The sequence below is a fragment of the Porites lutea genome, chromosome 8 (assembly GCF_958299795.1).
Source record: "Porites lutea chromosome 8, jaPorLute2.1, whole genome shotgun sequence".
NCBI classification, from domain to species: domain Eukaryota; kingdom Metazoa; phylum Cnidaria; class Anthozoa; order Scleractinia; family Poritidae; genus Porites; species Porites lutea.
Window position 1 is genome coordinate 11,853,760 of NC_133208.1, and position 16,582 is coordinate 11,870,341.

General features: G+C 39.4%; 2 protein-coding genes across 2 annotated transcripts; one reads left to right on the forward strand and one right to left on the reverse strand.

Annotated features, from left to right (window-relative positions):
• Positions 1 to 450: 450 nt before the first annotated feature.
• On the forward strand, positions 451 to 5,618 carry LOC140946941 (uncharacterized). Its single transcript, XM_073396029.1, has 3 exons — positions 451 to 1,495; positions 2,635 to 3,165; positions 4,534 to 5,618. The coding sequence occupies exons 1-3, from the start codon at positions 712 to 714 to the stop codon at positions 4,821 to 4,823; spliced, it is 1,605 nt and encodes a 534-aa protein (XP_073252130.1). The 5' UTR covers positions 451 to 711; the 3' UTR covers positions 4,824 to 5,618.
• A 1,976-nt stretch (positions 5,619 to 7,594) lies between these two features.
• LOC140946652 (solute carrier family 22 member 18-like) lies at positions 7,595 to 16,341 on the reverse strand. Its single transcript, XM_073395762.1, has 7 exons — positions 15,989 to 16,341; positions 13,128 to 13,371; positions 11,899 to 11,937; positions 10,672 to 10,899; positions 10,293 to 10,510; positions 9,559 to 9,660; positions 7,595 to 8,274 (listed from the first exon to the last, which is right to left on the reverse strand). The coding sequence occupies exons 1-7, from the start codon at positions 16,196 to 16,198 to the stop codon at positions 7,981 to 7,983; spliced, it is 1,335 nt and encodes a 444-aa protein (XP_073251863.1). The 5' UTR covers positions 16,199 to 16,341; the 3' UTR covers positions 7,595 to 7,980.
• Positions 16,342 to 16,582: the final 241 nt, after the last annotated feature.

Sequence of the window (16,582 nt, forward strand, 5' to 3'; positions counted from 1 at the left end):
ATGTCCGCATGCAAGCTTTGTAACGCAGGCTGTACGGACATGTCCGTGCTGCGTACCTCACATCGAAAAGCAGGTGTGCGTCGAGGAAGACTGGAACGAGTTTTTCTCAGATCGCGATCCGTAGGATCCGCAGCCAGAGAATTGTGCTGGAGGTAAGTTACGACGTTTGGATCGATTCTACGAATTTTGTTCAAAGAAAAATGGAAAGAAATTGTTTTTAAATAGCTCAAGATGCTTTGTTACTAGATACTCTTACCTTCTAACAAACCTAAAGCTCCGATGGAATAGTCTGGAACTTTGCATATGCCCGTTGCCTGGATATGAGGCAAGCTATTTTGCATTTGAAAGTAGCACTGCAAATTGCATTTTGGCCTTTGTGCAAGGTAAAGACAAGTTGAAAATTGCTTTTCTCACCCTTCGTCGTACGATCGACGAATCTTCTATTTTGCTGAAAGGGACGGAAGAAAAAACTGCTGATCTGCGAGGAACGGTAGCGAAGAAGAAAGCTCAGAAATACGGCAACATGATTTCCCGCGAACTATGACCTACGAAGAATTCAGACAAGCTTAACATTTGCCCGCGTTGTTAAAAGGGTAAATCGTTTCTGATTTCTTTCTCCGCTTGTGAACTGTCAGTTCTGATGGTCAATGTAATCTTCAGTTCAGAGCCTTGCGCAATTGTTGAATAACGGACATCGACAAGTAAAGAGAAATGCCGCAACGACGACCCCCTCATGTCGTTTGCTACATTTGTGGACGATTATACGGAACCACGTCAATTTCACTGCACATTCCAAAGTGCCTGGAAAAATGGGAGATGGAAAATGCACAATTACCGCGGCATTTACGCCGTAAACCGCCACAGAGACCCGCAGGATGGGGAAACACACCATTATCCAGTGACCCGCGGGAAAGGGCAGCTCAGTTGGATTCCATGAATGATATAGCATTCCAAGCTTCTCAAAGTCAGCTTGTTCCTTGCGAGAATTGTGGCCGCACATTTAATCCTGATCGGCTGCCAGTGCATCAGCGAAGTTGCAAGCCAGGCAAACCTCTCAAGCCTTCTAAGAGCTTTGATCCTTCCAGGCTAGGATCAGGGCGACAGGGGTCTTCCCCCTCGGGGGATTATGGCCGGAGGAGCCCTCAACCACCTAGGAAACCTAAGACCGTTGTTTGCTTCATATGCGGAAGAGAATTCGGCACAAAATCCATAAGCATTCATGAGCCACAGTGCATGAAGAAATGGGAACTTGAGAACAGTAGGCTGCCAAAGCACTTGCGGCGACCACCGCCAGTCAAGCCCAACATTTTACCAAGTTTATCAGGCCACAATGGAAGTGATTTGGAGCGTATGAACCAGCTGGCATTTGAGTCATCACAGAAGCAGTTGGTGCCATGTAGAAATTGTGGTAGAACGTTTCTGCCAGACAGGCTCGAAATTCACATGAGGTCATGTAAACCTGGAAGCAAGACAATGCCTCTGAGACACTCAGCAGGTGGGTTAAGGGAATGTCTCATTTCCTTTCTATTTTAAATTTGGAAAAAGTTCTGTAGAGTAAAGCCAGTGGTCCTCGCAGGTTAGACATTTGTTCATCAACAAAATAATGTTGCAGCATTCGTCTAACAATTTTGAAGTAATATTTATATCAAACACACAAGTGATATTCCTTGATCCCTCTTCATGAATTATTAACGAGTTTGAGAACAGTGTATAATGTACATTTTCCTAAGTCAAATGCTTGTGATTTTCAAACACATATTTTCCAAATTTCCAAAAAAATCTAACTACTTCTGAAAAGTTTCAAAGAGGTTCCAATGACTTTCAAACACTACAGAAGATTCCCAAAGATCTCCAGCAATGATTTTTGAGGGTGGCAAAGCTCCCAATCTTTGCACCATCTTGTAAACCATATCTTGCCAAGACTACCAAGGCAAGGTATCATGACGCCTTAGATTATTACTGAGGATTCAAATGTGACATTCAGTGCCATTCACTGGACTGTTGTAACTAAATTTTAATTCAATTTTTAGCATTAATAGTCATTGAATAAGCAAAACTCACAATTATTGTGAGTTTTGCATGTGAAATTGTCTAGCTGTATGCGTGAGTTCGACCTTTTTGATCCAAAGGCATGTGACACACAACTGATCTGAGTTGGCTGGAATGCCTTACTTTGTGTTTACTTATTGAAATAATGAGGGGGGAAGGGAGCCAGGAAGGGGGCGGGGTGTTGGGGGACAGAAAAAGTCAGTTGAATATACCGTAAAATTCCGAAAATAAGCCCCTCCATGTATAAGCCTCTCCAAATATAAGCCCCCCAAACCGGTAACGCAAAAAACCCTCCGTTAAATCGCCCCTCCAAATATTAGCCCCCAGGGCCTTATACTTGGAAAATTGCCCTCAAATACAAAGTAAAACAAAGCAAAAACGGTAAATTTACTTCCAACTATAAGGCTAGCCCAATCAATTTTGAAACGCAAGTTTCTGTCTGAGATAAGCCCCTCCGAATATAAGCCTCTCAAAAAGGGCCTTTGAAAATTCGGAATTTTACGGTAGTTCATGATAGTTTTTTTTTCTTATTCCTTCTTTGGGAAAAGAGCAATTTACAGCATTATTTTAATATTACCCCTTTAGGCAGAAGACTGACCCCACTCAGCACCCCTGGTGTAATGAGTGCTACACAAGGAGGCCAGCATTTTCGTCAGAGCCCTTTGGGCCAATATGAAGACTACAATCACAACGTGGGGCCTCTAGAAAAGGACAAAACCTTCATAAAAAGCAAGTCATCCCCAAGCAGTGGCAAGAAATCTACTCCTCCTGCAGCTTCTGCAAATCGTCCATCCAGGTTAAAGCCAATGTCCAATGCACGCACACCATCTCCTTCATATAATACTAGGCACAGTTCTTCAGCTTCATACAGCCAGCCAACAGAACAGTCTACAGAGCACGTCAGTCTTGTTCCTTGTCATAATTGTGGCAGATCCTTTGCAGCAGATCGCTTGGCAAAACACGAATCAATTTGTAATAAGAGTGGAAAACAACGGAAGGTGTTTGATTCCACCAAAATGAGAACACAAGGAACTGATGCAGCAAAGTACAACAGACTTGGAGCAAGGAAGGCGCCTGATCTGCCCAAACCCAAATCAAACTGGAGGCAAAAACATGGTAAGAACTGCCTTTATCTTCCAGCTTTTACTTTTGATGGCAGCCTTTTAGTTCAATGCATGTATATGGAGAGTATTTGATCTTTGTAGTCTGGAGGTTTGGATGCAAGCTTTAAACCTTAAAGTGCTAAAAGCCCCATTATCTGTATACAAATTCTCCAGACTGATCTCCATACATTTCCTTAAAGACTGAGTGAAGAGCGAATTTAATTATAAGAGATCAAAGTATTTTCCCTTTGGTGATCACATTATTAATTCTCATAACCTTTTCTCTTGATGATGTATAAAGGATATTACTACTGTGAAAGGTTTGAACCCAGGAGTCATTTCATAAGTAGGTCGAGTATGGTCCAGGTGAACGTAGTCCTGAATAGGACTGTTGTTGTTGATAGTAACTGACGTTCCGACAACCTGTGCAGTAGTCATCTTCAGAGTCAAAATGAGTTGTTTCCCACAGGGTCAGTTATTGAGTGTTTTGTTATACCTTCCCAACCTAAAGATAAAAAAAAATCTTTAAATAAAATTACTTAAAATGAGTTAGTGATTTTTTCCCTTTAGGAGTTGTGAAGTTTTGACACACAGAATGTGACACATTCTTGCCCACAGAATATTATTAATGTACTTGACTTGGGAGGTATAACATTATTATTAGTACTTCAGTGTAAAAGTGCTTATACTACTACATGAGAAATTTCTGCAATTTGATTGGCTTAGAGCAGTGGTATTTCAGCTTATTTTGAAATACCTACATGTGAAAATTACAAAACCTTTGTGGGTGGTGGTATAACCTATACAAATACTGTAACTGGGGCCACTCAGAAAAAGTTGACCAATCAGATTACAGGAAAATACCAATACATTCCGAAAAAGTTGGTTGTAGGCCAATCAGCAGCTCGTAAGAAAACAATAAGTTACTTGAAGCACCACATTTTCAAGAAAGCAAAACGTTTCACCAGTATTCGAAACTTTACATACAACACCCTGGAGACATATATTAAAAATAACTGAAAAATAACAGCTCATGTCAAACAAATTTTATTTGACACGAGCTGTTATTTTTTTGTCTACCAGCAGTTTCTTCACTACAATGTTATGTACAATTGCTGCGCTTTGCAATAACATGCGACTTCAATTCAAAAAATTTATTACTAACATTTTCTTAAGTGGGTTGAAAAGGTCACATCTGTAGGTTGTAATTGCTTGATTTTAATTCTTGTTGTTTATTTCTCTTCATGGTAATTATGATGATGACCAACTTTCTCGAAATGTTTTGTTATTTTTCTCTTAACTGATTGGTCAACTTTGTCAAGGTGGCTCCAGTTATAGTAGTCACAGTATAACAATTTGCAATGTTGGTTGTACTCCACAGCGGAATTCATAAATGCCATCAGAGATGCCAAAAGAGTAACAGAACACATGAAGAAGGGTGGAAAAGCATCTGATTTACCTCCCCCTGTCCCAAGTGAGAATCCAGACTACGTGTTCTGCAGATTCTGTACACGCCGCTTTGCACCTGATGTGGCAGAGAGACACATTCCTAAATGTCAAAACACACTAAATAGACCAGCACCTCCAAAACAGAGGGCATTAGCATTGCATGCAAGTGGTGGTCGCTACAATGCGAGGAAAACTTTTTCAAGCAGTCGAAATCGCCGCTAGGTCTTGTGCTATCACAAGGTGTAAAATTGCCAGTCCCTTTGCATGCCTTTTCTGATGTTGGCACTTACTCTTCCTGCCTCACTATTGACACAAAAATCAGCATTAGTTAATGATCATTAAACATGAGATGAGATCTATTCTTAAGTCTCACAACTTATCAGTCAAAACGTGTGGATGATGAGTTTCAGAGACGGTGATGGTCTCATCAATGCCAATCACTCTGCCATAGAGGGTGTTTACCGTTGCCATACCCAACTTTATCTTTGTGTTCATGGTGCTTTGTAAATACGTTTTGGGCATAATTGTCAAAAAATGCTTTCAAATGCCACTGAAAAAACATGTTATAGATATATATATCTCACAAGGGGCAGGTTACAGGCAGCCCAGGACCCTCTAAAGGCATCCCTGTTATTAGCAGATGATACTGATTATTAATAATAGTAATACTGTAATTATCCTCTTGCCTTATGGGGCTTTTGAGGGATAATGAAACAAATAATTTAAATGAAACATAACATGGTTAAAAATCCCAACCAGTAGGAGGCAAACCAGTTGGCTATCAAGAACAAATCCAGCTAGCAGTCACAGCAGGACTTGAACTCAGGGCCTCCAAATTACAAGTCCAGTGCCCTAACCGCTCGACTATGCCACCTCCTGTGATTGAAGTTTATATAGGAGCAACACACAGTTAGTAGTCAGTCAATGGTCAACAGTGTACATAATTTTTAATGTAATATTTATCTGTTTATTTATTTTAATATTATTTAACCATTAAACATGTAACATTGGAAGAAAATTATGTGCTGTGTGTTCTAGTTCTGAGTGTTCAAGATTTGTTTTCATTCATTATGTGCCTTATTCCATGGCAGCCTGCACTTTCTGGAAACATTATGCGACCTGTTTATTTTGCCAGCAACCAATGTCAGCTGTGGACTTCCAGATAAACTATAGCAGACTCACAATGCCTCATTCAGTGATTTGCATCAACATTCATTCACAGTGAACAAGATTCATTTGTGTGGGTACTTTAACATCAGGGACATAGCTTGAATTTTCCAGAAGGACACTTAGTCTTCCAAATCAACACTTCAGTACTTTTGCCTCCCAAATTGTTTTCACAGCTAGCAGTGGCCTGTCCCCTGGGAAATAAAATAATTCCCCCATTATTTTAATACTACACTTGACAATCTCTATAAAGAAAACAGAGGATCTTAATTTTTATCATCATCATCATCATCATCATTCTTATTATTACTATTATTCATTCATTAATTCATTCAAAATATTTCTCTATCTCTGGTTGGCTAAAGTCCCACACATAATTCTTCATAACCAGCTACTGTCAACCAAATTTGGAAGAAGTTTGATGACGTCAATAGGCCTCACGCATTAGTTGATCACGTGATCAACTTTCGGTAAACACGAAAGCAGTTCGTTTTTGGAAAATTTTGTTAGCACAAGCTGCAAGAGCATATCAAAATTAGATAACACGTGAATTTCAAAAGTAGCGATCGCAATGGCCGCGGAAAATTAGAAGGATTTGTATAAGACAAAAAACTGTTGCCACCCTTCCAGTAGCCTGTTCCAGGCTGGAAGACGCGAAAGAAAAAGGCACGCGAAAAGTTGGCGGGGCGGGAAAAGGTTTCCTCCCGTTTTACTTTCCTCTTCGCTCTTTCTCGATTCAGCGGGCCCAACCATCTCGGTGCCTGGAACAGGCTACCCTTTCAGTCACGTTTGAATTGTTTTCCATACAAATCCTTGTCAATTTCGAAATTTTCAAACGGTCGTGAAATATTTCCTTAAGCATTACGGGCCTCAAATCTCCTTTTAATTCATAACAGACACTTTGAGCCCTTAAATGCGTAAGGGAAAGATTTAACGACAGTTTAAAAATTTTAGAATTTACAAGGAGTTGTATGGAAAACCACTCAAGCGTGACTTGGTGGCAAGAGTTGTTTTTCTCAGGCCCTGCCGGGGTAAATTCCGACAAAATGACATGACCTAAAAAGTAGCGACAGAGCGTAAAAATGAAATCGCGACAAGAGACAACCTCCCTCGGCCAAATTGCGACAGTGCCGGCAAAGCCGTGAATAAGCGACAAAGAACGGTGGTTTGGCTAATTTATCACCCGTCTGAATGCCAAGAAGAAGTAATTTTCGTCAATTTTCCTTGCGCTTCAGAGAACGTCTCTTGTCTCTTGTCAGTGAGCTTCAGTGGACCCTCCTGAGCGCGCGTCGCGGTACACTCACATCTCCTGGGAGACCGTGCCTTCACAATTATCAGGTCAGTTAGTCTTAAAATGTTGAACGTGGATCACGTAAGTGTGAACGGCGATGTATAGGTGTTCAATACGCAAAATGTTAACTGAGAAATTGCAGAATAGTAAAGGTGTCTTTACAATGCTTCGCTATCCCCGTTTTTTAATACAAAGACAAAAGAATTTTCGTTCAATGTCCAACAGCGACGTGAAGCAATTATAGCGGAGCTCTCTCGCGCGCGAAGCGGAGCACCGTGGGTAAGAAAATTTGGTAACCCATGCATCCGAGAAATTTTGGTAGTCACGTGACCGTACGCCCGCCCGACCGCACCACAGGCATACCAATGTAAAATAACTCAATTGACAGGTGGGGCAACCCAAATGCAACCCAAGGTTTTATTTAGAAGGAAATCGCATGGCCGCCCGGACTTTATAGAAAGAAAAAACAACAACAAAGTCGTGTATTTTTCGACGTTATTTTTGATGTTTACACTCAAGTGGATAACAGTGGATAACAAACCAGCCTTAAATCAAGCCATTTTACTTTAAACAGTATAGGGGGAAATGGGATTTAAAAAATAATAAATAAAGATAACCGTAATCTAAAGTGAAGAAATGTATATTTTAAACAGCCAGTCTACACACACACATACTATGGCAAATGGGATGCACTACTGCGTCTGTTTTTATTCCTTTACAGAAATAATTACATGTTTACATAATACATTGCGTAGTATTATGCAGTGTGTTATGTATATATGGTGAAAGCAAAAAGGAAGCCTGATTTTTTTGTGGCTTACTTTTTTCAGGTTCTTATGACTTCAGCGCATATAGATCACATTGACCTTTCATTTAATAAATAAACCTGTATCCTTCTTTTGTCTATTTTTACAACTACATTCAGAATGTCTCCTTCCCATGAATAAATAAAAACACAGCCACAGCAGCATTGACTACAAGTCCAAGAAGACCAAAGGAAGGCCATCCATAATGCTTGTACATAATACTCCCCAGGGTGGGGGAGACAGTTCTTATTAGTGAGTTGGTTGCCATGGAGAGTCCCAATACTGCACCAGTTTCCTTGATGACGACACTCTTTGTCATAGCTGAGGTTGTGATGACATTTAATGTAGTTCCGCCTACCACCATTGGTATAATGACGACACAAAACTGGTAGATATCTGTCACCATGTACTAATAAGAGAACAGAAATACGTCAATATTTCAACACACAATATGCTTGACAGTACATGTTGTAATGTTTTGAATTACAGATGACAAGGAAATAAAAGCAAACTAATTAAATGAACTGTCATATTAAGAGGTTGAAGTCCCATTAACTGCTTTGGGGGTTTCACAGCTTTGAACCGAAGATCTTTCATCGTGCAAGTTAGAACCCCGATAACTCGAACTCCCCGCTAACTTAAACTAAGTCCAATTTCCCTTGGATTTCACCCCACTTTTCAGTCATTTTACTCGGTTCACTCGAACTCAGATAACTCGAATTCCTCACTAACTCAAACTAAATTTCCTTTCCCTTGATCAAAGTTACTGAAAATTAGCCTGATAAGTAAAATTCTGGCTCTTGTTTCTCTACTCGGTACTCGGTCTCCATTTGGTGCAATGAACAGATCAAGTTTTGTCATAAAAATTCCTATTCATGTTACCGTTTGTAATAAAATAAGTTAGACTTGCACTGCAGTAGCACTATATGTACTCCCGGAAGTTCTGAAAAATCAGTAACTATCAATTTTTTACACCGAAAATTGCAGTCGACCCCAAAAACTCAACCCCTCGCTAACTCAAACTGTTTCTTGTTTCCCTTCAGAGTTTGAGTTTCCCGGGTTCTACTGTACTGGTCATCCCAGTTGTTGAGTCATTTTATAGTCCGTAAAAAAAATGTGGGCTAGTACGTTAGAACGCTAGTTATCAGTGCTGTATTCGCTAGTACGTTGGTAAGCTGGTCATCCCAGTTGTTGGGACAATTTTTTACAAGTCGTTGTTAACTAGTACGCTAGTACGCAAGTTATCACCGCTTTATTCGCTAGTCAGTAAAAAATGGTACGCTAGTACGTTAGAACGCTAGTTATCAGTACTACATTCAACTATACGCAAGTACGCTAGTTATCACCGCTTTATTCGCTATAGCCGTTGGTACACTCTATTGAAGTCAGTGCTTAGCCATCTAAGTTGTCCGGCGATTACTCCTAGAAATACTGTAGACATTAATCGAGTCAAGGTATTGTCTGGTTACGTTTGGGTATTTGGCTACTGGTGTACTATAGTACTGATGACTACGCAAAAAAATACAAAAAGGCATTCCTAAAACAGGCAGCATGTGTTTCTGGGAGTACTCACCTCTCTTAAAACTTTGGTGAGAGCTATCTTACATTGTAAAAGACAACAGACTATGAGATGATTTAATAACTGTTAAACTAGCCCGCCAACTAAAACAATAAGTATCTACAACTTCCTCACCAAAAGTGCATAAGCTAATGCAATCACGCAGATAGAACTTCTTAAAAGCACAGCTTCACTGAATCGTCTAGACAACACACCAACAATAAGACCTTGTACAATCTAGTACATTTAAAACAATATAAAAAACATGATTAACTTCTTGATCAACATTTTTGTAAAACATAACATGTTTTTTAACTTTGACAGGCAACTGCATGTAAGAAGCACAGTTCTGTACGTCTGCAATTGTAGAAACACAAGAAAGAAATACCCACTCCAAATCATCTCTTCCCTCCCAAATTCCCGTATCATAATCGTCCTCACAGCAGACCTTTCAATTCAGGTAGGATAAGATCGTTCAAACCAGTGACAAAATTAGTTGTTTGCAAAGATCAGAGCATATAAACCTGAAAGTAAATTTTGAGATGGAAGCCGCGGGGCAAGCCGGTCGGACCAAACGTCTTCCAGGATGTGGGCTTTTGGGTATAGGCAGCTTCAACAGTTCAGTAAATTAAACACTCTTTATGATGCATTTAGGTTAGCCTAAAAAATGTAAAAAAATTACATCCATGTATCAGGCAAGAAAGTAAAATTCTTTGCATGCACTGATTTCATGGTTTCTTCAAATTCAGACTATTAAACCCTTTGAAATGTTTCTATGATGTCTTCAATTTTCGGCTTCAAAAGTCTGAATTACTTTTGTCAAATTCAAAATTATATGTCTGCTTTTAAAATAACTACAAGTAACTTACTATTGAAAGGCCACCAACATACGACATGACAAAGCCATTCTGCTGAGGTTCCAGCTTAAAAAATTCCATAGACACCAATGAGAACATGGACTGAAAAATCCCAAATGGTATCCCGGTAATTACTTTCACTACTATTAAGAAAAACACTGTTGGAATCTTTAGAAGGTGTAGGATTTTCTTCACACTAAATACCCCACCATCCTTCTTCTCAGTGTTTTCTGAAAGATGAGACAAATAATAGGTATAAGTATCTCTTAACATGCAACAGATTTGGTCACTCAAGTGCATATAGGTTATGCCAGAAGTAACTTTGAAGAGAAAAACAACAGACTGCTTCAAGTCTAAGGATATCACCTTCTAGCAACAGGGACAGACTCACCAGTTTGTATTGTGTCATCAGCGGCAGGTTTCTCTTCTTTTGACATTGCTTTAGTGTTTCCAGGGATGAAAGAAAAGGCAAGGATGATACTCAGACAAGAGAAAAATGCTGCAAAGAATGCTGCAGACTGCTCTCCATAATTCTTTGTAATAAGGCCACCAATGAATGGTCCAATCACCATACCAATTGCATAAGACACCCCTAGCTTTCCAAGCGCATCTGCACGACCTGTTAGTAAAAATCAACATGAAATACAGAAATTAGCAAATAAACACTGACCATCTCAAGAATCAAAGTAAACTAAATATATGGCATCTTGACTGACTAATCGACTTGACCCACTAACTCATGACTTGACTTAACTGACTGACTGACCAACCAGCCGACCAACTGACCAACCAACAGATGGACAGAAGGACGGATGGACCAACAGAAGGACAGGGGGAGCATGGGAGGGAGGGAGGGATGGATGGGAATAGTTCTAGTAACTTAACAATGCCTTTATTGAGGTCAAACATTTTGTTCAAGTTGCCTTTGCATTCAGTCATTTTTCGCCGTTTTTGTTCCCACCCCTTCCTTTCCTCTGAATGGGTTTTGTTAAGTGTATAGGAAACTGTTTGCATCTGTTCACATGATATTGAGACGAAATTTTGTTCCCGTAAAAGTCATTCCAGAATGAGTTCACTCCAGCTTTCATGCAGAATGAAAATTCTCATTCTAGTATGAAATTTCATTCTGGTGTCGTGTAAACTGAAAATACTTTGCTCTGGATTGAAAATTGCAAATTGTGCAATCTGGCCAGAGATGAGTGCCGCATGCGTATCTGATCTCACGCCAAAAACCACGCAAACCAGAATGTGTTATTAGGCTGAGCCAGTTGATTTTATCACATGGATGTAGTACAAACTTCATTCTGAAAGTCATTCCTATCATAAAAACAGTCCCTAAGTGAAACTCTCCCCTAAGCTTCTCAGTGTGATGGCTGGTGCCTAGTGGTTGCTGCTCACAGGGTTGTTATTGTTACCTTTAAAACTTGCTTGCAGCTCTCTCAGTTTGTCTAGACACCTTCCCCACATACACTTTGACTGAGTTATCAATTGAAATGACTGACTGTCAGAGGTATCACCTTACTGACTGATTACCTGATTAGTTGATCAGTTATTAATTTTATCCTTTTATGCAGTATCAAATTCCTTTGTTCAAACACAATATATTTAATGTTCTTACCATCTTTATCTGAGATATCTGTTACAACCATTTGTGATCCTGAAAGTTAATCAATATGAAATAATATATTATAATAATTTATTGTAATTTTTTGTTTTCAAAAATATTCTTCCTTCAAAAATATTATAAAAGTGTGGAGATGTAACAGTGCTCGAAACTAACTTTTTTAGACAGTTGTCCTGGGACTAGTAGTGGGTGGCATCTACTAGTCCTGAAGGCAATTCTACTAGTCCTGTCTACCATCCATCATCTGGCTACAAACATGTAATTCACACATTAAAAACTCATAGTAAAGCATGACTCACTTTTTAAATTGTAGTAATAAACACTAATGAAAAGTATAATCTTTTATCTTGAGTTTCTTTGGCTATAAGATATTATTCATTGCTTCCTTTGCGGAAAGACGAATTTTCGTTTTTACTGTTTGGAAAATTTACACAATTCTTGCAAAACATTTTTCCCTTCGGTTTCCTTGTAAACTATAAACCACACAAAATCCTTTTCCAAGCTGGTTTGAAGTCTCTATCCTTGTTTGCCTTTTCCACTCTTGTTGGCTGAAAATCACCTGTATTACTAGCGTTTTCTTCATCTTTCCTTTCTTCATCTTCCCTGCCCCTTTTGAAATAGCGTAACAAAGTCACAGCGCAAGAGGCCGCCATTTTCACAACGTTTTTCGGAGTTGCATAACGTTTGCATAATGTTCAATTTGCAGCAAAGTCGACTGAGAGTGGACTGAGAACCAAACCCGGCCCATTCACTCACTGTTTTCAAAATGGCGAGTGTAAATGCGGAAAGTTTGAGCATAAACAACGTGATTAAAAGAACAATTTTATAATATTACCTGCTGATTTAACAAATGTGAAACCAAGATCCACAGGCTAAAACGTCCACTCGTCCATGAGAACGACTAACTCAAAATTCTAATTGTTTTTTGGCTAATTTTACTCGTTTTAGACGAGTGAACGACCGTTAGTTTCGAGCACTGTGTAAATATTTTTGTTCATTGTCACTCTTTATTTTAAATAAAATGTACTCTTCCACACAATATCCATATAACTACCCCATAGAGGGTCAATACAAACTCTTAAGGGGGAGGGGGGGGGTCTTAGAAGACAAATGTTTTTAAGAGGGAAGAAGGGTTTAAACCAAAAACCCTTAGGGTATTTTCTGGAACCACACAATTCAGGTTCTAAAACACATTTTATCATTTGATATCGTTCAGTACTAACCTTGCATTGCATGCATAAACACAGATGGAAGCCTTGATAGAAACAGCATGGAGACAGTTGATGCCAACCCAAGAATAGAGTAGCTGACAGCTGCTGCAGCAAATGATAAAACAAGAGCTGCTCTACTTCCAAAAAGATCGCCAAATCTTCCGAATATGGGACCACCACAAAGCTGAACTACAGCAAAAGTAGTTTGAAGATATCCAAACACCACTGGGTCTGCTCCAAGCTTCTTGGATAAATACTGAAATAATACAGAAACAGAATTTAGCTAATAAAAATTACAGGCAACCAATGGAGCCCACAACGATTTTAAATCTCCATCCCAGGAACTTGCTATTAAGCATGGGCAGCACATATCCAGCCAATATTTGTTCGAACTTTCACTAAAAATTAATGGATACATTGAACTAAAATGTTACCATGCACGTTTGGACCTTCTGTCACTTTTAATCTGATCACACACAATTTGACCTCCTGTTGTATGAAACTTTAGCGACACAGCATTGGAGCAAGAATGTTCCTATTGATCTCACCTGCACTTCCTAACCTCTCATTATTCTACAAGTAGTGATTCAGGATCTAGGCTGCTGTTAAGGCTTCAAAACTACCAGCATTTCAGAACAGAATTCTACCAGCTCACTATTGACAGGAACTACATATTGTTGGTTTTCACATGATGTCACTAAAATTCAAACTAAAAAACAATCGATCCTACCGAGATTTTACTTTCACGATGTATTAGAGCAGCTGAAAACTAATTTTCATACAAATTTTTGCTTCAAAAGGGTTCTTGGTTTTGTGAAAAGAGCACGCTTGAATTTCTAAACTTTTGCGTGACGCGGCATTTACATGACAGTCAAGAGAGCTGTCATGTAGGTTAAAAAAAATTACTTATTTCAGGAAATTTTGCTATCTAAACAGTTCGTGTATTAGAAAAAGTATTACTTTAATGTTTATGAGTTTCTCGAAGAATAAATTTACTCGCTCTTGTAGCAAAACTCGGTAACAGATGTTTCTGTTGGTTTCCGTCCACAATGTTGGAGCTCATCCAGGTGAGCACCAGCATGGCGTCTCCATACAAATCTCTATAAGTTTGGGTAAAATATTATTTTCTTCAGATATCTCGTATATGGTCTTTGTACATGTACCTCCTTTCATTTCCCAGATTCTGGACTTCATCTATTGAACAGTTTTGATTTTTATTTTGATCTATTTTGAATAGCGTGACACTGAAAACCAGCAATATAGTATATGGGTTTCATGCTGCTCAAGATTACCACAGGATGCATTTTATACATGAACCTACTATACAGCCTTGCTCTCTATGAATCTCTCAGTACAGTTCAGTGGATATTGAACACACCTGACCACAGTTGTTTAAAAGTTTGATAGAGCTATCCACAGGATAAATAACTAACAAGGGAAACTAATATTATTGCACTCTCCAGTGGACAGTGATTTATCCAGTGGATAGCATTATCCACCTTTTGAAAGACTGGAGCCTGGTGCTTACCAAGTTAAAGGTTTGAACCTTGTCAGAATTAAAGATTTTTCTTTATCTCACGCTTAGTGGCGCATAAAAATCAGTTACATCTTTCTCACTTACTACCTAGATTAAAACTGTTTATATCATCTTCTATTATTATTGCTCTAGTTATTTTTGGGGTAGCGGTGGGCATCTCGGACCTTGATGTTATGCCTTGTCCTTTCCTTTAGCAGTGGCAACGCAGGGGAAGATACCATAAAATTCCAAAAATAAGCCCTGGGGCTTATATTTTTCAAAGGCCCTTTTTGAGGGGCCTATTTCTGGAAGGGCTTATATTCAAAGGGGCTTATCTACGGAGGGAAATTTGCATCTCAAAGTCAATTGGGCTAGCCTTATGGTTGGAAGTAAATTTACCGCTTTTGCTTTGTTTTACTTTGTATTTGAGGGCAATTTTCCGAGTACAAGCCCCCGGGGGCCTTCACTATATTTGGAGGGGCGATTTAACGGAGGGTTTTTTACGTTACCAGTTTGGGGGTCTTATATTTGGAGGGGCTTATACATGGAGGGGCTTATTTTCGGAATTTTACGGTAAATCGTTGACATAGACAGAAACCAGGTTACAAAGCAGAAATGACAAGTAATACAACGTCGAAAAAGATGGTAAGTCAACATTTCTCATAAATAAACATGTTTGCTTCTGTTAAATTCAATCTGGTTGTGATTGCATACAAACCTCTCTAATCTTTGAACCAACTATTAGAACACAATACCTCACATGCACTGTGTTTATAATTGCCCATTGTGTGCTAAATTGAGCTTAATGGGCCACCTGTGGTTAGGCAGGATACATGAGATGTGGATCCATACTACCAGTTTAACTGGGGGTAGGGGGGCGGGCGGTTGAGGTGTAAATGTGTCAACAAACTATTCTCCAAGTGGTAAGTGGTAAGTGGTTTGGGTTCAATTTCTGCTATGTGATAGGTCAAAAGACGTAACAGTTGTTTCTGACTCCAAGAAAGTGCTCACAAGTCAAGACAAGAGAAGGCGAACTCCAAGAAAAGAGAGCAGAGGTGCTGTCTTTCAAAGCAACAACCTGTGTTGTGTGCCCAGTGTTCAGTATACTTTCCGCGGTTAACGGTTACGTAATGATCAATAAAAACTTTGAAAGAAACAACACCTCCTTTCAATTCAAGCCATGCACTGTATTTTACAAATTTCCGAAAGATAAAAAGATTTCAACTTTGGAATCTGATTTGTCGATCTCAAAGCCTCAGGTTTATAAATTTATTGGGCTAAATATGTTGATGCAGAGTTTTATCAGACCTTCCATTCAGGGTGGCGGATGCTACTTTGTGAATATAAACAGACTTACCGGCAGCACTCCGATCTGAACCCAGAAACAGGATGAATAGATGGCAGCGTTTAAATGAGTGTTAAAAATAAGCCATTTTCGTTTGCGATTGAGCGTTAACTCCACAGAGGTTTTCATGGTCTCGCTTGAGGAAAAGGTCATTTCCTCTTTATCTGGACTAGATTCTTTGGACATTTCATATCTTTTACGTACTTCAATGTCTTGGGACATGTTTTTGTCTCTTAAAAATTGGATGGTAGGCGTCTAAGTTGGAAGCTCGATTTCTGAAAGTGAAGCAATAGAATATTTGCCATGTCATAGATCGTCCGATCGTCGCCACCTCCACCGGCGCATCTTTATGAAGACACTATCTTTTAGGTCAGCGGAGATACACTCTATACACGTGGAACGACCACATCGAATGATTCTAGAGGACAGTTATTTCTGCATGGAGATAGCCTGTTCCAGGCGTTCAGATAGTGGGGAGCGGTGCGAAGAAAAAAGGAGCGCGAAAAAATAAAAGCGAGGGAGGAGGAGAGGTGAGAGAGGGAACGCCTGTTAGATTTGTTTTAAATAGACTCATCCGCCCACTCAGACCGCGTCGGCTGTAGGTGG